This window comes from Lissotriton vulgaris, chromosome 1_2 (genome assembly GCF_964263255.1).
Source record: "Lissotriton vulgaris chromosome 1_2, aLisVul1.2, whole genome shotgun sequence".
Classification (NCBI taxonomy): domain Eukaryota; kingdom Metazoa; phylum Chordata; class Amphibia; order Caudata; family Salamandridae; genus Lissotriton; species Lissotriton vulgaris.
The window spans coordinates 41,671,947-41,696,014 of record NC_141686.1 but is presented as its reverse complement, the minus strand read 5'-3'; the positions used below and the strand labels follow the sequence as shown (position 1 = coordinate 41,696,014).

General features: G+C 47.4%; 1 protein-coding gene across 2 annotated transcripts in view; it reads right to left on the bottom strand.

Annotated features, from left to right (window-relative positions):
• Positions 1 to 24,068, bottom strand: part of DENND5B (DENN domain containing 5B) — a 751,805-nt gene that overhangs the window by 268,455 nt on the left and 459,282 nt on the right. For both annotated transcript variants that reach the window (XM_086952789.1, XM_086952788.1), the window contains one exon: positions 732 to 813. In XM_086952789.1, coding sequence (XP_086808915.1) covers positions 732 to 813 — 82 coding nt within the window. The remainder of the gene's footprint in view (positions 1 to 731; positions 814 to 24,068) is intronic.

Genomic DNA, 24,068 nt, shown 5'->3' with positions numbered 1-24,068 from the left:
TTTACTCCACATTGGACTGCAGCATTTAAGAACTGCCAGGTCACAGTTGCAAACATACGTTCAGACAGCATCGATCAACGCATGCACTAAGAATGCAAAAGATAACCAAAAGTAAGTTATGTTTGCTTAACTACAGCAAGCTGAAGGAGCTCGCAGCATAAAAGTAAATCTTGAAAATCACAGCAAAAATTAACCACAGAAAAGAAAATTATGATAAGAAAAAAATCAGTATCTTCCGAAGATGATACAAATTAAGAAACTGAGTCACTTGCTTATCAAGCGAGCTGGACAAAGAAATTTGGGGTTGAGACGCTGGGGTTGAGACGCATATGGTGTGGGCATAAGATTTAGTAAGCACACAACTTATAGTTTATCAAGCTTTATGTTCAGCTTTCCAATAGGAGAAGTGTGGGTTGCTGTGTATTTTGGAGAGATTTGCATGTAACCAAGGTTTTCGTATACAGGTCGTCTCAAGGGTAATAAGAGAACAATTATTTAGTTTGGTTATTAAAAAACATACTTGATATTCATATCACTGTGATGCCACTAGATTGCTACATTAACCACTACTAAAAAAAATTATCTTCGCCATTAAAGTAAAGAATTCACAGGTGAAATACAACACTTATCATTAGTTTCGAAGTTTGCCAGGTAAAATTGCACAAGTCTGTATACAGAAGCATATTTACAGATTTTGTATAAATTGGCATTGAGCATATTTGTACACATACCTCATATCCTGGATAACAGATACTCTGAGTAAGGGCAATGTCACACCACTTTCTGATTTTCTTCTCTCCGGCCCTAGGGACACTGTTTTTAAAAAGAGCCACAAAAGTAAATAATGAGGAAAAAATTAAATTGTAAATCTGAACCTAGTTACAGAAATCAGTAATAAACGGCAATTCATGAAAGTTGGTGCTGTTGAGATCTGCAGAAATAACTGGAGTGTGTTTTCATTAAGGAAATAGGATTTGAATATTTATTATACTCCTTATAACATCTTAAAGCAAGAAAGCACATTGCCAGGGATTTCAGTGCTGTTAATTCTACTGTATTATTTATCAGTTTTAAATATACATATTGCTAGTCATTACTTAACTTTTCTCCCCTCACTAAGAAAATGATGTCCAGGCTAACGGTTCATGACATGCATAACATTTTTTGCATAATTCTGTCATTCTAGTAATGGGGCCATGGAATACCATTGTGGTGGGCCTGAAGTGTGGCTTTGGCATGCTTCAGAAAGCATGGTTGAAAAGTCCGTAATTTATTTCTGTCTGTTTATTTCTACTCTTCTAGTAGATTTCAGAAATTTGGGGATCCACAAACAACCCCCTGCAAATGTACAAATGTAATAAATGTCACTATAAACAGTGGAATACCCCTTCTGCCCAACTAATATACATTCATGAATTTTCCATTATCTTAAGTGCAATATATGATTGCGAAAATGCATAGATCTTGATACTGTGAATAAGGATGTGAAATGTATTAACTAAACTCAGGTTTACAAGAAGGTCTGTTAATCAGGACATGTTATGTTAAAATTATTTGTAGAGCGCGCTTACACCAAGCGGTTTTATGGCGCTGAGGGCAGGAGGACAGCAGCAGAATGATGACAGGAGCTTTACTCGTATGCTTGTGATAAGAGAAGGGTTTTGAGAAGTGTTCTAAATTGGGTATAGGAGGTTACGGATCTCAGTCCAGTCGGGAGAGAGTTCCAAAAATGGGAGGCCAGGAAGGAGAATCTGAGGCCACCATTTTTTTGGCGTTTGAAGGTGGGGATCATGAGCAGGTTGAGGTGGGGGGAGCGGAGTTTGCGTACTGGGACATAGCAATGGATCCTAGAAGAGATGAAAACTGGGCCCTGGCCAGCGAGGGCTTTAAAAATGGCGCATCCCAATTTGAATACACAGCGTTTGGCCACCAGGAGCCAATGAAGGCTCTTCATCAGAGGGCTCACATGTTGTTGCTTAGATTGATGGAAAATGAGTCTGGCTGCTTGGTTTTGTACCAGCTGTAAACGGCAAAGTTGGTATGCAGGAATGCCAACATAAAGTGAGTTCGCATAATCGATGCGAGAGATGACCAAGGCCAGAGTGACGAGAGTGAGGGCCTCGGTGGCCAGAAATCTGCAGATCTTCCGAATTCTGCGTAGGTGGAAAAAGCAGAAAGATACCACTGTGCTAATTTGAGGTTTTAAAGACAGGTCGTTGCAGATTATGACCCCAAGGCTTTTTACAGTATCCACTGGGCGAGGGGGGCTGCCCAAAAGTAGGGGCTAAAAGTTTGAATCCCAGGGGTTAGCAACGCCTCCAGTCAGGATCAGGTCCATTTTTATAAGGATTTAGTTTTAATTGGTTGCTATACATCCATTCGCTAATGGAGGTCATGGTGGATTGGAAATTGGTGACTGATGTGTTAGCGGAGTCAATATCGAACACCAGCTGTAGGTCGTCGGCATAGTTGAAGGTTATGGCTGGGCTATTGCGTAATGACACAATCAGGGGTTGCATGTATAAATTAAACAAGAGAGGCGATAAGGAGGAGCCCTATGGGACCCCACAGGTCAGCCTATTTTTTTTGGTCGAGAAGTTGGCCAGGCGGACCGCCTGGAATCGCTTGTGTAAAAAGGAGGAAATCGACTTGAGAGCCAAGCCCTGGATGCCAGCATTTCTGACGCGATCGATCAGGAGGTCATGATCGACCGTGTCAAAAGAAGCTTACAGGTCCAAAAGCACCAGGGCCTGGGTGGTGTTTTTATCGGCTCCTCTCCTAAGTTCGTCCATGACTGCCAGGATGACTGACTCCGTGGAGGGTGCTGGTCTAAATCCTGCCTGCTGGGGATCAAGAAACAGAGTGCTCAATAAATGAGCTGAGACAGTTCGTAACGTGGGCCTCTAGGATCTTACTAAGGTAGGGGAGCAGAGAGATTGGGCGGAAATTGCTCAAAATCGACGGGTCAGCGTTCGGTTTCTTCAAGATCGGGACAATCACAGCGTGTTTAAAGGTGTCGGGAACGATACCTTGTTTGAGGGAGTTGTTAAGGAGTGAGAGAGGCGGGTCAGGGCAGGTAAGGAAAGCCTCTTGCAAGATGTGGAGGGCAACAATCGTTGGGGGAGCCAGATTCCACTTTTTTTTAGAAGGACCAAAAACTCTTCTCTGGAGATCAGGGGAATTTGGTCCAGCGTAAGGGTATTTTTACATATAATGGGAGAGGTGGTTGGGGGTGTAGGGGTGGGAATGTTGTTTTTAATGGAGGCGATTTTGTCAACGAAGTACGAGTTCAGGGAGTCGCATAATATTTGTGAGGGGGCAGGTTTAGTGATCACTCTTGTCAGGTTGCGCAAGCTCATCGACTATTGCAAAAATGTCCTTAGTTTTAGTGGCTGAGTTCATAATTTTCGAAGACAAGTAGATAGTCTTAGTCTGGAGGATAGAGTCTTTGTAGTTTTTTAGCATGACGTCTGCAAGTAACTTGTATGGACTGGTTCTCCTTAATTCATTCCCCTTAAAAGATTGCAAAGCATTTGTATCCGAGCAGGTCGTAGGCAAATATCTTCTTTGCCTCATTCTTCGGAATTTTATTTAATGTTTTATTCTGTGTCATAGCACTACCTCCATTTTCCGATCCCATCCGTCTTACCACTTATTTCCCTCTTGGCTGTTTTATCTTTTGTACTATCCTTCACCATCTCCTGACATGCTTCTTCACAGCTTGCACTGTGATAGACGACCTTTTTACAAACACTTCATTTATTTTTCTTCCAATCCTGTATTTTATGGATGATTATTCAGTTAGGATGTGACGGCAGGATTTTGAAATTTTTTATTTTTTCAAGCAGACAAAACACAGCTTGAAGACTGGCTTAGCAGCTCATTTTTATTTCACTTTACTCACAAAGCTGATACAGAAGTAGCACTAGCTAGAAGTCAATACAATTAAAACTAAAACAAAGTGATGAAAGGCCAAGGTCTAATAAAGTTGATGTGTTGTATCTTTACAATTTGAATTCAGAAGAAATTAATGAAAGACACCAATGAAAGAATATTGATCTCAGCTGAAAAGATAAGTTATTATAATTAAGAAATTCCTGAAATGTCTGATCAAAGGCAGAGAAAGGAAATCTTAAAAACATACATATTTTACAAAATGAACGTGCCTTTATAAAGCCATCTCCATTCTGTATGTGAAACTGATGAGAAAAAAGTAGTTCAGTAGTCCTTTTGAGGATAGATGCTACTGCTCAATTGAGCACTACTGAAGGGCGCTCCATCCGCAGCACAATGCACTAAAATAGTTTCAAGAATCAACTGAATATTATGTGGACTGGACTGTAGTGAAAATAAACGCCTCATAAATGTTTATTTTAATTATAAATGCACACAGTACAAAGCTTAATTGCTTCTAGTCGCAGACATTAGGTCGAACACCAGTTATAAACCAAGGTACATACAGAGTTAGATTAGTACAAGAAGCTACATAATGCAATTATCTCATAGAGACTTCTAGCTGCAGATTCCTTACCTTTTGAAATATCTCCAGGCGCCAGTCTGGATACGGAACTTTTTCTCAGCAGTTCACCTACATGCTGATAGGTGGCGTCATTCAGCTCCACGTGAGATCATCGGCGCTGGGAGTGACGTGCATGGTGCCTCTATAGGCACCACCCCATGTGCTGATGTCAGTTCTTTTATTTCTGCACCAGTCAGTGGGGATCAGGAGAATAGCTACCCCTTAGTCAATGTTTGAGTTTCCGTCAAGTGTTTTTTTAAGGCTTTCCTCCTGGTGTGGCAGGGATGTTCTTCCAAAAAGACGGCTTAAACCCCTGCAGTGCCTGTCACAGCTCGATGCCGGTGATGGACCCACATCTTGTATGCCTGTGGTGCCTCGAGCGTGACTACAATCTGAAAGCCTGCTGCGATTGCTTCGCAGTAACCCGAAGGCCTTGAGGGAGTGATCCCTAAAGCTCCTGGCAGCTCGGCGTGCGACACTTTAATGATCCAGATCCTGGTAATGAGGACGGTCCCGAGAACAGTCGCAGAGTTTGGGATCCGCGTCGCTATTGAAGTTGTCTGGTCATTTGGTTAAGTCACACCACAAGAAAAAGAAATCTAAGAGATCTTCAACTTCTCGTTGTCCGTCGGCTGACGAGACGAGGGAATGTCAACATTGAAGGCCTGACTCTGTGGTAGAGACAGCGCCTATGCTATCTCCGCACCTCCCAGAGTTTCCCGGGAGCCGGAGCGACCCCCCACCAACTAAAAGAATTTTATGAGGCTATGCACCTCATATTTGGTGGCTCATTCCCTCTGGCACACCTTTGGCTCGATGGGTTTGGTTGGGTCCTCCTACTGGATCCATGCCAGCTGCTCCAGGACCAGACAGGCCCCTTGGATCCCTATATGGATCCAGACTGATGACAGTCGTGCCACCTCGACCTTCCCTGGCGCCGAATACGATGCTCCAGGCACCGATGGTGCTGTCTCAATTCTGGTCTCAGACTCCGAAACGGAGCCGGAGGGGCGTTGCCCGACGCTGACTGGAGCCATGCCTTACAGGCTGGATCTAAGCCCTGTTCTTATGGGTTAGGACTCATTGAGGAATGAGAGGGTGTCACTGGACTCATAAAAATACCAGCCTTATGACACAAGCATGGACTGGTGTGAGGATTTGAAGGACGCCAGCGGACTGGATACCTCTCCAGATACTGGCATGCTTTCACCATTTACCATGGCTACGGAGTAGGGAGCGACATATGAAACAGTGGTGAGAAGGACGGCAAAGGTCCTAATGGCGAGTTCAGGATACGAAGGCTATGATACCGATGTTTCAGCCACTGTCCTGGATTTCGGTGAGAGTGACGGAGGCTGCTGGGCCTCATGGCCTCCTGCATCTTGCTTGTGACAAATGCCCGCTGGCATATGCCGGCACTGCAGTGGGACCTGAAGTTACAGTGGGCACAGCATCAGAGAAATCTCAATTACATGGTCCAGATTTTTGAGGGAATAGCAAACAATATGCACTGGTGGTTAACGAACCATGATTATGTCAGCAGCAGACACCTCTCCCTTCCCCAACCAGATCTGACAGCAGTGACTGATGCGTCACTCCTGGGATGGCATGGCCATCTGGGAGAGGTGGAGTTCAGAAGCCTCTGGTCTCCAGTGTAATCTGGACTCCACATCAACCTATTGGAGCACCGGGTGATCCAGCTGGCATTGAAAGCCTTTCTACCCTCACCACCGCAACAAACAGGGCGGGGTGTGGTTGAGGACCCTTTGTCAAGAGGCCCTGTATCTCTGGACATGGCTGGAACATCAGTGCATATCCCTAGTGGTTCAACACCTTGCTGGCTCTCTGAACGCCAGGGTTGGCCAACCCAGCAGAAGATGCCTAGCGGATCACAAATGGTGTCTCCATCCACAGGTGGTGCAAGGTCTCTTTCAGCAGTGTCGAGAGCCTTGGTCAGATCGGTTTGCAACAAACAAGTTCTGCGTGCTGGAGTTTTTAAGGTAGCTTTCGCACAGAGACGCTTTTCGTCTCGAGTGGAGCTCAGGCCTCTTGTTCGCCCTTCCACCAATACCACTCCTGTTCAAAGTTCTCAAGAAGATCAGTGACAACCAGGCCCAAGTTAACCTTGTGGCTCCGGACTCGGAACAGAGAGTCTGGTGTCCCTTCGGGATTGATCTTCAGTCGCAGCAGCAGGGGAGGGTCCCTCCATCAAACCTGTCGATGCTCCGCCTTCTTGCATGGAGATTGAACAGGGAAAGTTGACAGCTTTCGACCTACCTCCTGAAGTCTGCAACGTTATCTTGGCATCCAGGAAGCCCTCCACCAAGACGGTATACGCCTGTTGGGGAAAATTTGTGGCATAGTGTACAGAAAGACTGAACGATCCCCTTTCTGCCAACCTTTCTCAGGTTCTTCTTTTCATTCTTTCTCTTGCCTAGCAGGACTCTGCTCTGGGCACTCTTAAAGGTTATCTTTCTGCCTTTTCCACTTTTTTGCGGTTGCCAGACCTGCCATCCCTCTTCAAATTCCGTATTGTAAATAGATTTTTAAAGTTTTGCAATATTTTTTTCAACCCTCTACTTTCGTTATGCCCCAGTGGGACCTCAAACTTGTCCTCACTTTTCTTTTGTGTGCCCCTTTTGAGCCTTTGCACAATTGTCAGGCTCCTCCTATAACATCTGCCTGGAGGTTCAGCAAGCTTCAGGCTTTGTCATCCAAGCCTCCATACTTAAATATCTAGCCAGACAAACTTGTGCTTCAAACGAGAGTGGTCACTGCTTTTCACGTAGGCCATTACATCACTCTGCCTACTTTTTACCCTCTGCCTCATACCTCCAAGGAAGAGCAGTTACTTCACTGTCTGGACCAAAAAGAGCATTGTTGTTCTACCTTGACCGCACAAGAGAGTACCGGGTGGTACTCTCAAGTACCACCCGGTACTCATGACCAACTCTTTGCGGGATATGTTGGAGCGAAGAAAGGATGGACCGTGCAGAAGTGGACCATCTCCAGATGAATCATGCTCTGTATCAAGATCTGCTACGCTCTGGCTAAAAAGCAACCCCCGAGAGTTTGCGTGCTCATTCCACCAGAGCTAAAGCTGAGACCACTGCATTTGCACGAGAAGTTCCAGTTCTGGATATCTGCCAGGCAGCAACATGGGCTTCCTTGCACACGTTCATCTAACACTACTGCCTGGATAGTCCCATCCGTCGTGATGGGCACTTTGCAAGCTGGGTTCTAGGGGACTCCCTTGTATGAAATTGTTCCGCAGACCCACCCACAGGGGAGGTACTGCTTGGATATCTATTCCAAAGGTGAGGAATCAGAGGCTAGAAGTCTATCAGATGAATAAGTTACTTACCTTCGGTAATGTCTTATCTGTTAGAGACTATCTAGCCTCAGGTTCCTTACTGACCCAAGGAAACACAAGGAGATGATGGACGGAGCGATGAAACGTTTCAGACACTCCCCCCAGTCACAGATCTGGGTTGAATCCAGCATCGTTCTTTAGCTCACTTAGCCACTCCAGTTCAGACACAGCTATATGCAAATCAGTCTTGACCCTGTGCCTCATGGGAACAGTCCAGTCCGGACTGCTAAGACATGTCTTTCCTGGACCGGAAACAAGCATCCTGGGACAGGTTTCGAGCTAACAGCCCTCATCAGCCAGGCTAGCTTGAATCCAGTGGCAAAGTGAGCAAGGGACCCACATTTGGGCATACCCTGCCAACTTAGGGCGAACAAAGCAAACACAAGGAGATGAAGGACGGAGCTTTGAAACTTTTCAGTCACTCACCCCCAGTCACAGATCTGGGCTGAATCCATAGACCCACTCATCCCCTCGCTCGGTGAACAGGTTTCTAGGGCTTCTTCCTTTCATGGCCCTAGTTTTCTAAACCAGTAGTCCGTGTTTTTAGTGGCTCCGCGCTCCTGGAGTGGAAAGTCACAAAAGGAAACAGAAAACGTGCAGGGGTGGTGCCTATATAGGCACAACGCACGTCACTTCTGGCACAGATGATGAGGTCACACGGAGCCAAACCATGCCACCTACCGGCATGCAGGGTTACTGCTCGAGAAAAATTTCCAGATCCAGTTCGACATCTGGAGATAATTCAAAAGGTAAGGAATCTGTGGCTAGGTAGAGTCTCTACCAGATAAGGTGTTACCAAAGGTAAGCTACTTTTTACTGGTGCCAAATCTGGGCAATCAAGAATAAAATGACTAGTTCAGAGGGGAAACCAAGAGATTAAAGTGCAACAAAAATGGAATTCATGAAGCAAAAACACAAACTGTTGTGGGTTGCTTCAGTCCAAGATTACGTCTCCAAGCTGTTATGAACTGTCTATACTCTTTATATAGCAGCCCAGCAGCCCATGGTATAAAAATGTCTAGACTTGAGTAAAGCGCAAGGTAAAGCACTGTAAGTGAGGACCAAAAGAATCCATCACCTAATCATGGTGAAACACTTTTTTGTTTCTTAAACATCTTTTTATTTAAGTTTGGTAGTCATACAGCAGCTGTTTTTGGCAATCATTGCATATGACAAAGAAAAGAAAAACTGCTTTCCCACAATCAGAACTAAACAATCATGACCCATTAGACTTCCTCAACATTTTCGTTCATTTAGCCTCCTTGCCAGCAGAGTCTGATCCCTTGTGTAGAGGGTGAGGTGCAAATATGTCCCCTGTGAATTTTCCATTTATCCCATATTCGGTCCCACTTCTGGGATATCCCTGTTTTCAAAGACCGCTTTTTCAGCCAACACGCACCAGTCCCTATCTCGCCTCCATTCCTCGAATGTCGTTGGTTCCGGTGCTCCCCAGCTTTGGGCTATATTGCGCTTTGCAATTGCCCCCGCCCCCAAAGTCACACAAATCTGCTCCATGTGGGTCTCTAGGCTGTGGAAAAAGGTTCTTCCCACATACTTGTTGTAACTCCGACACCACCACCTCCCAATACTGATGGATTACCGGACGTTCCCAGATTATATGATAGAACGTACCCACCTGAGTACATGATTGTTTACTGTGTGCATTTTCCCGCACCAGAGAGAATGAAGCCAGTCACAGAGGGAGCCGGCTGGGCCGTGCAAGAGTAGACCCCCAACAGATGGAAGGTCGGGGTGTCTGGGTGGGACCAAGCACACCCCTAAAAAAAGGAAAAAGACAAACAGAAAAAGACTGCAGGCTCCCGAGCACAAAGGGATAGCTGCTGTTTAAATATTCACTACTTTCCTGGCTCCAGCACCACATAATGCCCTGCAGGGCTTTCGAATTTGCACACATTTTTTGCCAGGGTAGCTGGGTCACCACCAGCCTTAAAAGGAAAGAGGGGGCTACAGGAGTGCAGGCCCCCCTCCCCCAAAAATAATTAACGGTAGTGACCCTACTTTTGCAGGGCGCTGCACTCCCGACTATAAAGCAAAAGCTTTAGCCTTGGGAGTGTTTTAAAAAAATTATGTGAAAATCCCAGAGGGTCATGGATTCCTGGACCCCCCCAAAATTATTTAAGGTAGTGACCCTACTTTTGCAGTATTTATAACTGCATTTCATTACACAACAATGCACTAATACCTCTTCCCAAGCACTCCTTTTACCACATAACTCAATATTTTGGTGTCTGTTGACTTCATTGAGAGATTTTGCTTTTAACCTGCTTAATAGAAAAATTACCTTTCTGTAAATCGTGTCAAACCTATCAGAGAATATGGGCAACATTTACAGTGGATGAGCTATGTATTTACAATGGTACACTGAAGAACCAGTCCAGAAGCCAAGGTATATTACAAAATGTTAACACCGAGGCTAAAAAGGGAGTGAACCTAACAGGAAATAAGACAGTGGTCTGAGTCTACAATTTCCTTCTCAATTACAGAATGGTTGTCTTCTGATCTTTTCTTTCCTACAGTTCGCACTTAAAGTCTTACAATGTCTTGGCTTCAAGCATGGCTTTGTAGTTAGAGACAGTTAGCTTCTCAGCCACGTATGGAGGGACTTTGTTCCTGACAGATTTATGCACAATTCAACTAGGCTTGAAAGAAATGGTGGCTAGAAATGGGAGCGATTGATGCCCCTTTAGAGCCTGGGTGATGTGATTTTAACTATTCACACCCTTGAGAGGAGAGATAAATAGCACTAATATCTCCAATCTATAAACCCAACTTACAGGTAGCCTACACGTGAATGGTTTCCTTTTTGATTTTCCTCTTATTTCCACCCTGTTCCATGACTGGAATGTAAAGAGGTGGTCACAAGGGTAGCTGTTTTCCCATACCTAGGGGTGCTCTTTGACGAGAGAGGCTCTTGGGGCCCTCAGGTAAGGGCAAAGAGTCTATCTGTGGCCAGATCAACCGCGGCACTCATGGGTTTTACAAAAAGGTTGGGGGCAAGGCCGATGGAGGCCTTGCTCAAGGTCTACAATGCTAAATGTATTTCAATTGTGATGTATGGGTCGGCCTTATGGGGACACGTACACTTAGAAACAATTCAGAGGGTGGAAAATAGGTTCCTGCGTTCCGTGTTGTCTGTGCCCCAGTCGACTCAGACTTTTTCAACGCATGCGGAGATGGGCCTGGATTATGTCACCGACAGGCTCAACCTGGCGCCATTAACATTCTGGCTTAAGATCTGGCTTAATAAGGAACTTACCTTCAACCACGCGATTTTAGCTGATATAATGTCCTAAGATAATTCCCACAAAGTGCCCTGGTTGGAGTACCTGAGAAAAACTTTTGAACATCTGGGCCGCCCGGATCTCTTCTTGTCTCCATCCTGTATCAGGAAGGCGGATGTGAATTTGATCAAAAAACAGTTTATGGAACGGGCCAGTCTAGCTAGAGAGGATAGGGAACTGTTGAAACCCACTGTGCGATCCCACTATATGCTTTTAGGTTCAACCTCACTTGAGCATTACCTTATAACTATCACCAAGCCATTTCATAGGTTTTTATTGGTAAAGTTCAGGTTTAATTTGATTCATTTTTTTTGGGTAATTACCCAATTTGGGTTAAACCAGATCAAGCCACCCCTTGCATTTGTGATCAATTTTCAACTCAAGACACAATGCACTTTGTAATGTTTTGCTGGCTTTTCTCGGACATTAGAAAAAAATATTTGCGGCCTATTTTGAAGGAGGCTGGCTTTACGCAAGTGAGACCGGCATTGGTTTTCCTTCAGTCTTTGAGTAGCATCCGCACTACATTTTGTGTAGCTAATTTTTTAGTGGCGGCTTCAAGGATAAAACTGCATAATGCCCCACGGTCTGTGACGTAATGAATCCTCATCATGTTATTTATTTATGTGTTTTTTACCTATTGATCTATTGTATTTTATACTGTATATGAAAATGTATCAAATGTATGAAATAATTTTATATGTGTACACAAAAAATGTTTTTATACCTTTTATGATTTTTTAGAAATCGAATAAAGTGTATTTGACTGACTGACTGGAATGTAACGGGTAAAAGATGAGAATGCCATTGCAGATTTTCAGCTCGAGATATGGTGGATTTACCATTACCAACTTTGGTGGTTTACGCACAGGTAATGGATGGAAATAACGGCAAGCCTGAAAGTGACTGCAGAGCAGAATTACAGCCAACTGGCACAGCCTTAACGCTACAGTCATTTCACCCTTTCCAGAATTAACATGTACAACCGTTTGGCAAAATTTAGATAACGACTGTTTTACAATTTGGAGACATTATACCAGTGTCATCAAAAGGCAGGTACAACTTTCAAGTATGGTGTCCTTTAAGAATACAATTGCTGCGCTTTGCCAATGCTGGGTTTGGGAATATGCTTACAAACTGCCCACCCTTATCTGTTTTAGGATAGGAATTAGCTAAAAAAAAAATCATCTTTTTATTAGAATAACCAGCTCCATAACATTGCACATAGGATTTTGCTAAAATTAATCGAGTTTGTGAACCTAGAAAACTTAATCTGCTGTAATAATTTTTAGTGTCATCGCATCACCAGGATACTATTTTTAGGTCGAGCTGGTGTAAGCAGTGCGAAGCACTGCGTCCAGCGAAGCAACTTTCGTTACTCACTTCCTGGGAATGTGAGACAGGGGTTGGGCACGCGCAGGTGATTCTCCCATGTGAGCGCGCACGTTCACCCACACGGCGTGAACATCTCCTGTCCTACATTGCCAGGAAGTGGATAACACATACACACAGACACACACACACACAAATAGACACACACGCGCGCACACACACAGACAGACACACAGACAGACACACGCACACACACAGACACACTCACGCACGCACACACAGACACACTCTCGCAGACACACTCGCACACACAGACACACGCACACACACCCCCCACACTCACCGGGCTCTTTCCGCGTGTCCCTCTCTCACTCGGCAGCCAGCGGGTCAGTCTAGGCATGGGAGCCCCGCAGTGCTATCCGCTGGTCTTCACCCGGGCCCCCTCCTGGGACCCGGGACTTCAGCTGCTGCACTTCGCTTTGGAGCCGGGGCTCCCTCTTCACAACAAATAGCGCACATGCGCGGGCAGCCCCCGCCCTCTCAGTCACAACCCGGTTGCTGAGCTGCTTTCTGTTTCGCTGTCTTCCGTGTTTATCCTTTTCTCTATCTCTCGCTTTGTCTCGTCTCTCCTGTTTTATATTTTCTGTGATTCCGTTCACGTCTCTCAATCCACAACTTTCTGTCTCTTTGTTTTGCTGTCTCTATTTTGTTCTTTCTTTCTCTCTAATTCACTTATATCTTTTTCTCTCTCTCTGTTCCGCACTGTACCAGCTCTAATCAGCTGAGCCGCGGTCACATTTCCTCTCTGAGCCTTCCTCGAGTCCAGCGGATCCCTCGACCCCTTGCAGTCCGGGTTCCGGGCAAACCACAGCACCGAGACCGCCCTCATCGCAGCTACCGACGACATCAGGTCCCTGCTCGACAAAGGGGAAACTGCCGCCCTCATCCTCCTAGACCTCTCAGCAGCCTTCGACACTGTATGCCACCGCACCCAGATACAGCGCCTGAGCAAAACCGGAATCCGAGGAGCGGCCCTGCAGTGGATCATCTCGTTCCTCGCCAGAAGAACCCAGAGAGTCCGCCTCCCCCCGTTCCGATCCGCGGCCACGGAAATCATCTGCGGCGTTCCGCAGGGATCCTCACTCAGCCCCACCCTCTTCAACGTCTACATGAGCCCTCTCGCAGCCATCGCACGCCAACACAACCTCAACATCATCTCCTACGCCGACGACACCCAGCTGATCCTCTCCCTCACCAACGACCCCGCCACCGCCAGAACCAGCCTCCAGGAAGGAATGAAAGACGTCGCGGAATGGATGAAGCTCAGCCGTCTGAAACTGAACTCAGATAAGACGGAAGTCCTCAACCTGGGACCATCCCCTTCTGCCTGGGACGACTCCTGGTGGCCCCCTGCCCTGGGCACCTCACCCAAGCCAACGGACCATGCACGCAACCTGGGCTTCATCCTGAACTCCTCCCTCACGATGACCAAGCAAGTCAACGCCGTCTTGTCTTCCTGCTTCAACACCCTGCGCATGCTCCGAAAGATCTTCCGGTGGATCCCCACCGAAACCAGGAAGACGGTCACCCAGGCCCTCGTCACCAGCCGGCTGGACTACGGGAACACCCTCTGCGCTGGAACCACAGCCAAACTCCAGAAAAGACTCCAGCGCATACAGAACGCTTCTGCACGATTCATCCTGGACATCCCTCGCCACAGCCACATCTCTGCCTATCTGAAAGACCTGCACTGGCTCCCAGTCAGCAAGAGGATCACGTTCAGACTCCTCACCCACGCACACAAGGCTCTCCGCGACATGGGCGCGAAATACCTCAACAGCCGCCTCACATTCTACACACCCACCCGCCAGCTCCGATCCGCCAGCCTCGCCCTCGCCTCCGTCCCACGAATTCGCAAATCCACCGCCGGAGGAAGATCCTTCTCCTACCTGGCGGCCAAGACATGGAACTCCCTCCCCACCCACCTACGGCTGACCCTGGACCATCTCTCCTTCAGGAAACAACTCAAGACCTGGCTGTTCGAGCAGTAGCGGACCCCCCTACCCCAAGCGCCTTGAGACCCTAGCGGGTGAGTAGCGCGCTTTACAAATTTGACTGATTGATTGATAAGTACCCTTTGCTCGAACCAAACATGGTAAATGCCAGCACGTGACTGACGTAATAACGGTGACTACAGACTGTCCTGCCTGCCACCCTGTATGTCGGCAATAATGCAGCACTTTATCTGCTTGTGGCATTGCACAACAGCTGCCAGGCTGGCAGGTGCCCTTTGCCCCTCAAATGGTTGCACCAGCCTCTCTCAGTCAAAGGGTGCATGCCGGCAGGATAAGCTTATATATCAGAAATAGCTTTGATTTCAGAACACTGCTCCAAGACTCGCATAGGGCCCGGGACCTTCTTGGAATAGCCTCAAAATGTCTGGAATGTGAGTATTTTTTTGTAAATTCTGAGATCTCTTGCGACAGTCTGGCCGGGCTGACCTGGCATTTCATGTCCGCTGGGTGCATTCTCCGGTATGGGGCAACACTCTCCCTGGGTAAGGATTATACTCCAGGGTGAACAGGTCCCGGCTGCTTCTTCGAAGGGGGAACTTGTTTATTTTTCGAAAAACGTTGTTGTTCCAGGCAGATATTTAGTAAACGCCCACATCTGTAGAATGTCTCCTTCCGGAGCCTCCGCCCCAACCCTGCACCCCATGAGCTTCCAGAAAATTGTCTGTTACTTCTCTTTTATCTGATTTGTTTTAGGATGCACCTCAAACCACTCTCCCGCGTTTTGATTACCATCTATGTTATTTTTTTTTAATTAATTTGAATTGAAATGATCTAGTTAGTATTTTTCATTAAGCGCCACATGTTGCCCTTGGTTTGCTTCATGGCACTCTAGTCCTTCAAGCGTAAAAGAAAGCAAGAAAAGTCTAAGCATGCTTACAAAAGAGACAACGTCATCAAACCTTTTATGTCAAGTGAATCCAGGGCTGTCCAGGTGGTAGTGAGTGGAGAGGGTATATGAATTAATATAGGACACCCTCTTGAACAGCACCGATTCACACACGATGTACTATGTAACCCATCTAACGTATCCACCTATAGATCCCCCCCCCCTCCTCTCCCCCAACAGTCTTTGACTTGGCCAAGTCTATCAACCATCATTTAAATCCCTCGGTGTACTGTCGGCGTTTTGAACTCATGTTTCTTTACTGCTCCCTCGAGTACAGGTTGCTGCCGCCAGGATCGGATTGGGATCACAATTTGGCCGGGCTCTGATGAAGCGAGCATTTGCAATGCTATAGGTCTCGGATTTGCGCAAGTTTAAGCTATTGGCATTGTAAATGACAATGCCTTTTATTTACGTTTTAAAAATGAAAACAAAAATAAAAAGCATTGTTATTTGCAATGTCAATAGCTCAAACTCGTGTAAATGCGAGACCTATTGAATTGCAAATGCTTATTAATGGTGTTGCTGTACGATGCCCAATTCTTGCTAAATGGTGGTTCAACAAATAAATCACCTTCTTTGGGTTGATGGTGACAGCAAATGACTTCCTGCTTCAATCACAAACTAATTTTAACTAAAGCGAGAAACCGTCTCCAGGCATCTATTTTAATTATTTATGCCCTGATCTCTATTGTTTAATTATTCCACATTATGATTTTTTTTTGTCTAGGTGACCAAATCTATGATTGCATGTGATGCTAGATTGTAGAGCATAATCTATTTTTCTGTTGCCGATTTCATGGTTCTGTGCACAGTGATCACCTATGTTTAATTTGTTTAATTATATCAGTAGATAAATTGTGTATCTGTATAAGAGTTTATCTTTTTAATTATGCATCTATCACTTTACCCTCAGTAAAAAGAAAACACTGCCAGAAATGTATGTGATTAACCATTAACCCTTTCAATATCTTAAGCACATACCATACTTCTTAGGGTACGCTCCTACAAAAAATATGCTCTAGAGATAAAGGTATATGCTTGTGCGGTATGGTCTCTAAATCCTAATTTTCAGTATCATAAGAGTGACCAGGGAAGGTCTCTCAATTGCCATGAATGGGCCTTTTAAATTTGTGGTCAGGTAAGCTTGGATGGATCAAGTCAATTGGATTCACCCTGGATACCAACGTCACCCTTAAAGAACACACTGTCAAAAACGAAGACGGTCTGATACCAGCACTCTTCTAAATGAAGTGAAACTATTTCTTTCAGAATGAAACTTCAAAACTGCTGCTCAAGCTAATACCCTGCTCCACAGCCTTTCATACTCTACACTGCAACCCTTAAAGGCATCCTGCACGCCGCAGCAAGTTTTATACAAGGCCTGATGACATATGGTGACAGCATCCATCATGGCTGATGGAACTCCATTGGCTCCCCAGCCAGCCTGCACCATCTTCAAAATCAGTTGTATCATTTACAAAGCCATCATGACCAGCACCCTCGTTTATCTGCAAACAAGTTTACCATCTATGGTGGTTCTAGGCACACCCTAAGCCAAGACATCATCAGACTGCAGACTAAGAAGCATAAAAAAATAAAACAAGACAGCAGTCCTTTTACATCCAGACTGGATTATGGCAGGATCTGGAACAATATCCCCATACCTGTAAGTACCCACCACCAAAGCTGCTCTAATTTAGGAATGAGTTAAAGAGTCACCACTTTAAAGAACCCAAAATCACAATTCTATTGCTCATCGATTTTATGTCTGTCTTTGAACGTGTAACAGTGCTCTGCCTTTTGGCTACGTTTGTGCTACTAAAATACCATATACAAACAAAAGTTACAGTCATGATATGTGTTTTAAAATTTGTAGGAATGACAAGCAACAGATGGCAGGGCACAGTACATGACTCTAAAGGTAGCTGATTTGTAGTTTAGAAGAGCCACGCTACACCATGGACCTTGTTTCAACGGAGTAAACTGGAAGCCCCAAGTATTGGCAAAGGTTCTCTGTACTGATATTCTTATTAATAATCCTACAGAACGGGGGGCGTGGCTTGCAGCCGAGGGGAATGGTCGCACATTGAGGCAGCTCCTCTGCCCTCGCTGCTTGACTGCCATTGATCCTGCGCTGGTGCCTCCATACTGCCCAGGGTCGACTGAAGATAGATTGCTGCCTCTCTGAGTGCTCCCGCCCGGTCCCTGATGCCCGCTGGGACGCCCTAATCGCCGAAACCAGATCCCTGTGATCGGCCCTCCCTCGGCCCAAGATGGCGGCCGTAGGCATCCGACGTTTTGCTCTGCACACCGGGGCCGCCCCACACGCCAACAAATCCTGATCTCCAGTGAACTGACTCACCGAGTCTCGGGGAAGCGATTCTCCACCTTTGCCGCCCACCCACGCCTTGTTGGCCCACGCGAGTGAGGCGCGGTGCAGCGAACAGCGGGCTCCCCCACCCGCACAGCGCCACCACCTAAGCGAGTCCCCGGCTTTGGGCCTACCGCTGGGGACCGCCATACAACTGCTGGTGTTGCTTTCTCAACCCTGCTACAGAGCGACCACATCTACGGCCCCACCACCCGGCCCACCTTCTCCCCTCGACCTGTTTCGACTGGCTGAAGCGTGGGGGAGTCTCTGGAACCACCGTGATTAGGGACGACGACGTGACTACCTACTACTCTGGGCCCCATCTAGGCGCGCTTTGCACGGCTCGCCCATCCATCTGTGCTCTGTGATCTGGTGTACTTGTTCTCTGTGCCCACACTGACTGCTGGAGACGCACAGAAAGAGAAGGGCCCCCACGCTGCGGTGATCAATCCTTCCAGGACCATTATTATAGCCCAGGTGTGGACTGCTTATTACTCTGAGTCTTGTTTGTTGGTAAAGCCGGCATAACTGTGAGTGGTGTTTCCGACCCCCATTCCTCACCTGTGGGCTGCTGCTTGTCCTTGCCCCCCCAGGCCCTGTGGACTCACGGCCTCTCCCGGAACTGAGATCTCAGGCGACACGGGGTACGCTTCCCCCCCTTAAGCAGTCAGCGAGGGACCCCCCCCCCTCTCTCTCCAACAAGTACGCCCTGCAGATTTGCGCCTGAACAACCTCCTGCAGGACCTGCGTTTCACGATGGCCTCCAGTAAGGGAAATCGGCCTCCCAACCAAAGGCAAATCAACAAGTTATCGTGGGGCTCCAAGGGAGAACCTTAAGACACTGCCCCTGAGGCTGCTCTCAAAACAGCGACTCCTCCTCCGCAGGCGAGACCCCCCCCCCCCACCCTGGACGATGTCATGGAGGCGATTGCTGGGGTCCGCTCCTCGTTAGAGACCCGCATTGACTCAGTGAACATAGAAGTGACGTTGTTGCGTGCAGACCTTCGCAAAATGGACTCCAAAGTGAAAGATATAGAAGTCAAGACCTTAGCGCTGGTTGACGATACCTCCACACTGCAACAGCAAGTAACTCAACTACAGAAACAACAGCACCAAATGGAGATGATGCTCCTTGATGATTACGAAGGGCGCGCAAGGCGCAATAATCTCCGCATCCTGGGTGTTCCGGAGCGTCTTTAGGACCCGGCCGCTGATCTCTTTGTGGAGAAACTGGTCCTACAACATCTTCAACCAAAGCAACTCTCCAACTACTTCTCCATAGAAAGGGCTCATAGAGTCCCAGGGGACAGGCCGAAGCTGGGCGCTCCCCCCGCCCTATTGTTGCCCATGTATTCAATTTCCGCGACCGTGATGTCATCCTTCAAACGGCACGGGCGGGACCGCCTTTACGGATTGACAATGCACAGATCACGATCTTCCCGGATTTCACTGTGAAAGTACAGGCTCGTCGACGCAGCTTCCTGGAAGTGAAGAAGGCACTCCGTGCACAGTCTATTAAGTACTCCATGCTGTTTCCCGCGAGACTGCGCATTGAATCGGATGGCAAGACCTGGTTTTTTGAATCTCCTGCTGAAGTGTGGGACTGGCTTGAAGGGTGGCGTCAGTCAGCGACCGCCCAAAACCGATGCAGGAAATCTGCGGATCGCTCTGACGCTGAGGTGCTACCTGAAAGTCAGGACCTGTTCGCGGACATCACACAGGGCGAGCAGTGACCCATAAGATTAAGACTAATCTAACAACTGGAGCATTATTCCTCTGGACCGCCTGAATCCGTAATGCCCGTAGTGTTGCTCCTACTTGCCATGAGACTCCCTGCTGGCCTCTTGAGTGGGGAACCGCCCTTTCATTGGTCCGTTACGACACCTATACTGCTGGGACTGTCCACGATCATCGAGGCCGCACTTAGCCACCATATCCTGCCTCCACGAGAGTGACCTCCTTGCTGCTTCGATCTTCCGGATGTTCCTCTAGATCACCGTTATGAACATTCTAATGCTTATGACTTTGATGAGGATACCCCTGGAAGAGAACTAGGATTACAGGTAAGTAACTAATCCTTTTCCAGGGGATCCTCATCAATAGTCATAAGCATTAGAATAGAATAGCGAGCCTCTCCTCTTCCCTGCGGGCAAAGGAATGATAAGACAGTAATCTCATCAACACGTCTGAGTAGGCTATAGACTACCCAAACAGATTCTTCAAGGAGGCCTTCCCTAATTGAGTATCGGCCCTGGAATCAGATTCGAGACAGTAATGCCTCGTACAGGTATGAACCGATTTCCATGTTGCAGCCTTGCATATTTCGGACATTGGAATGTCATGCAAGAAAGCTACTGTAGCGGCTTTCCCTCTAGTGGAATGCACTTTGGGTAACCCCAACAAAGGCTTGCCTGCAAGCTGATAGGCCAATTTAATGCAAGAGACAATCCATCTGGAGATGGACCTCTTGGCCGCTGGAAAACCTGTCCGCATTGAACCATAGTTCACAAACAGTTGATCTGTTTTCCTAATCCCTTTAGTCTTTTCCAAATAGAACTTGAGTACTCTCTTAAGATCTAAGGAGTGAAGTGACCGCTCGGCTGGGGTCGTAGGATTTGGAAAAAACGAAGGGAGGGAAATGGACTGATTTATATGAAAATCAGAAATGACTTTAGGCAAGAAAGATGGATGAGCCCTTAGGACTACTCTATTGTGATGGAAAACAGTATATGGCTCTTTCACACAGAGCACTTGTATTTCGCTTACTCTGCGCGCAGAGGTAATCGCCACCAAAAAGGCCGCCTTCCAAGAGAGATGTTGCAAGGAGGCCTTGTGGAAGGGCTCGAAAGGAGGTGACATTAATCTGGATAGAACCAGGTTCAATTCCCATGGAGGAGAAGGGTTTCGCACAGGGGGATACACTTTTTTCAACCCCTGGAGGAAGTCCTTAACCACTGGAACCTAAAAGAAAGAAATCTGATCAGGAGATTTTCTGTATGCTACTATGGCTGACAAATGCACCCTAACAGAAGTGTACTTTAAACCAGCAGTTGCCAGGGAAAGGAGGTATGGCAAGATGACGTCCTCCTGCCCTTTAGTCGGATCTAAGTGATGATCCCTACACCATAAGTAAAACCTTTTCCACTTGAACGCATAGGACGCTCTCGTGGAAGGCCTCTTAGCCTCCTTTAAAATGTTCATGCATTCGGGAGGCAAGTTCAAATGTCCATATTGCAGGACCTCAGGAGCCATGCTGTTAGGTTCAGTGATGGGAGGTTGGGATGCATTATCCTCCCGTTCATCTTGCTCAACAGGTCCGGCCTGCAAGGGAGTCGTCTGTGTGGACACACAGACAGATGTAGAAGGTCCAGGTACCACCACTGCCGTGGCCAATCCGGAGCTATCAGGATCATTTCCATGTTCGACCTGAGGAGCTTGGAAACTACTCTCGGAATCAGAGCCAAGGGAGGAAACGCGTAAGCGAATGTCCCTGACCAATCCATCAGTAGAGCATTCCCCTGCGTTCCTGGTCGGTGGAACCTGGACACGAAGGCGTGGCATTTGGCGTTTTCGTCGTCTGCAAACAAGTCTATGGTTGGACGACCCCAGCAACGAAAAAGCTCTTCTACCACTTCGTTGTTTAGCACCCAGTCTGGCTGATCTTCGAAGTGCCTGCTGAGTGCGTCTGCTTTTACGTTCAACTCGCCTGGAAGGTGCACTGCCACTACTGTGAGGCCTCGAGAGAGAAGCCAATGCCAGATTGTCTGAGCCTCTCGAGAGAGAAGGCGAGATCTTGTGCCTCCTTGTTTGTTCAGATAGAACATGGTGGTCGTATAGTCCGTCTGAACTAGGACTGAGTTGGACTCTATCGCTGGAAAGAAAGCTTTGAGAGCCAGGAATACCGCTTTGAGTTCCAGCATGTTGATGTGGTATGTCTGCTCCTGCGCAGACCACTGGCCTTGAATTTGAAGCGGACCCATGTGCGCTCCCCAGCCTTGCAGAGAGGCATCCGTCACTATAGACTGGGATGGAAGAGGTTGGTGGAACGGTACCCCCACCAGTACATTCTTTCTCCGAGTCCACCATTTGATGGCATCTTTCGTCGCTTGGGAAAGAGTGATACGATCTTCCCAACGTCCTGTCGCTTGGTCCCACTGGTCCTCTAGAGCCTGCTGTAAAGGGCGCATTCTCAGCCTGGCGTTTGGGATGAGAAAAATGCAGGACGCCATGGAACCCAGAAGGGATGCTACTTGTCGGGCTGTTGGAAGCCGAGACTCTAGCAGAATCCCACATTTCTGACTCATGGAAAAAAGTCTCTCCTCCGAAGGAAACGCTTTTCCTAAGCTTGTGTCCAGAACGGAGCCTAGGTAGTGGATGGACTGTGTAGGCCGCTGGACTGACTTCTCCAGGTTCACATTGAGGCCTAGCCTGTGTAGCTGGTGCAGGCACAGTTGTAGATCGTGCGTTACCTGTACCGGAGATGGGCCTTTTAGGAGCCAGTCGTCCAGGTATGGGTAGATGAAGAGTCCCTTTTTGTGAAGAAAAGCCACCACCACTGCCATGCATTTTGTGAAGACTCGTGGTGCGGACTTGAGACCGAAGGGTAACACCTTGTACTGGAGGTGCTTGTTCCCTACGACAAACCTCAAGTACTTGCGATGTTGTTGAGCAATAGGGATGTGAAAGTACGCATCTTGCAGATCCACCGAACACATCCAATCTCCGGCTTGAAGATGTGGGCATATTTGGTGAAGCGCTAGCATGCAGAACTTTTCTCTGACAATGACTTTGTTTAATAGTCGCAGATCGAGTATTGGTCTGAACTTATCCTCCTGATCTTTTTTGGGGACAAGAAAGTATCTGGAGTAAACTCCCTTTCCTCTTTGAGCGGGAGGAACTTCCTCTATCGCTCTTTTTTGCAGTAGGACTTTCACCTCTCTTCGGAGCAAGCTTAGCTGGTGAGGGCAAGAGCTCTTTGGAGGAATGCTCTTCGGAAGCGCACGGAAACGTAGCTTGTATCTATTGCGCAGTATATTCAGCACCCACTGATCCTTTGTGATGCTGACCCACTCTGCCAGGTGTTGTGAAGCACTTCCTCCCACTGGAGTGGGTAACGGCGTCAGAGGAAGCCACTGCTCAGGCCTTTCCTCCTCTTGTGGTGTTAGAGGATTGTTGGTGACCTCCTCTACCTCTGCTGGGTTTGCCTCGAAACTGGGGTTTCCCCTGGTTCTTACTTTGGGACCACTGAGGGGTTTGAACCCTCTGTTGAGCCCCTCTCCCCCTGTTGGTCTTGAAGCGGCGTTTGAATTCTTTTTTCTTCTCCAAACCCACCGCTTTCACTGTATCTAGTTCCGTCTTCATTCGGGTCATCTCTTCATCAGCATGTTCCCCGAAGAGAGCGGAACCCGAAAAGGGGAGATTAAGGATGCGATGCTGAGCATCCGGCTTCAGACCTGTAAGGCGCAACCAGGCCGACCTTCTGGCACAAACCTCATGTGAATAGGAATGCGCCGCAAGTACTGCACCATCCGCAGCCGTGCTTATCATCTGATTCGCCACCAGACATCCTTCTGTCACCGTCTCTTCAAAATCCTGCTGGTCTTCCTTTGGCAGTTTGGATTTGAACCTTTCCATGGAGTCCCATAAGGCTCTGTCGTATCGACCCAGAAGCGCAGCCGCACTAGAAACCTTAAGAGTGGATGCAGCTGAGTTGCAAACCTTGCGACCCCAGGAAATTTGAGATGTGCTGTCCTTGTCTGGTGGGACTGAAGAGGACGCAGCGACTGCGTGCGTCTTCCTCGCCGCTGCCACAATTACAGAGTCTGCTGGAGGGTCAGATTTTACAAAAACCGGGTCAGAAGAGGCCGGTTTGTATTTTTTCTGAATGCGGGCTGGCACTGCTCTGATAGCAGCTGGAGTTAGGAAAACCTCTTTGACAGGATCCATAATCCCTGGGACTAAAGACAACAGTGGACGGGAGATGGCTTTCTTGTGTAAAGTCTCGAAAATGACTGTCGTTGTTACTTGAGGGACAGACATTTCAATGTTCAGTTTCAGTGCTCCTCTTTGCAGGACATCCAGATACGTGCCAATGTCATCCACTGGGGAGGATCTGGACATAGGACTGTCCGTCAACGTAGGGGAGTAGTCCCTCTTGGACAACCTGGTAGAAGAGGTAGATGAAGTAGACTGAGTTCGTCAACGTCTACG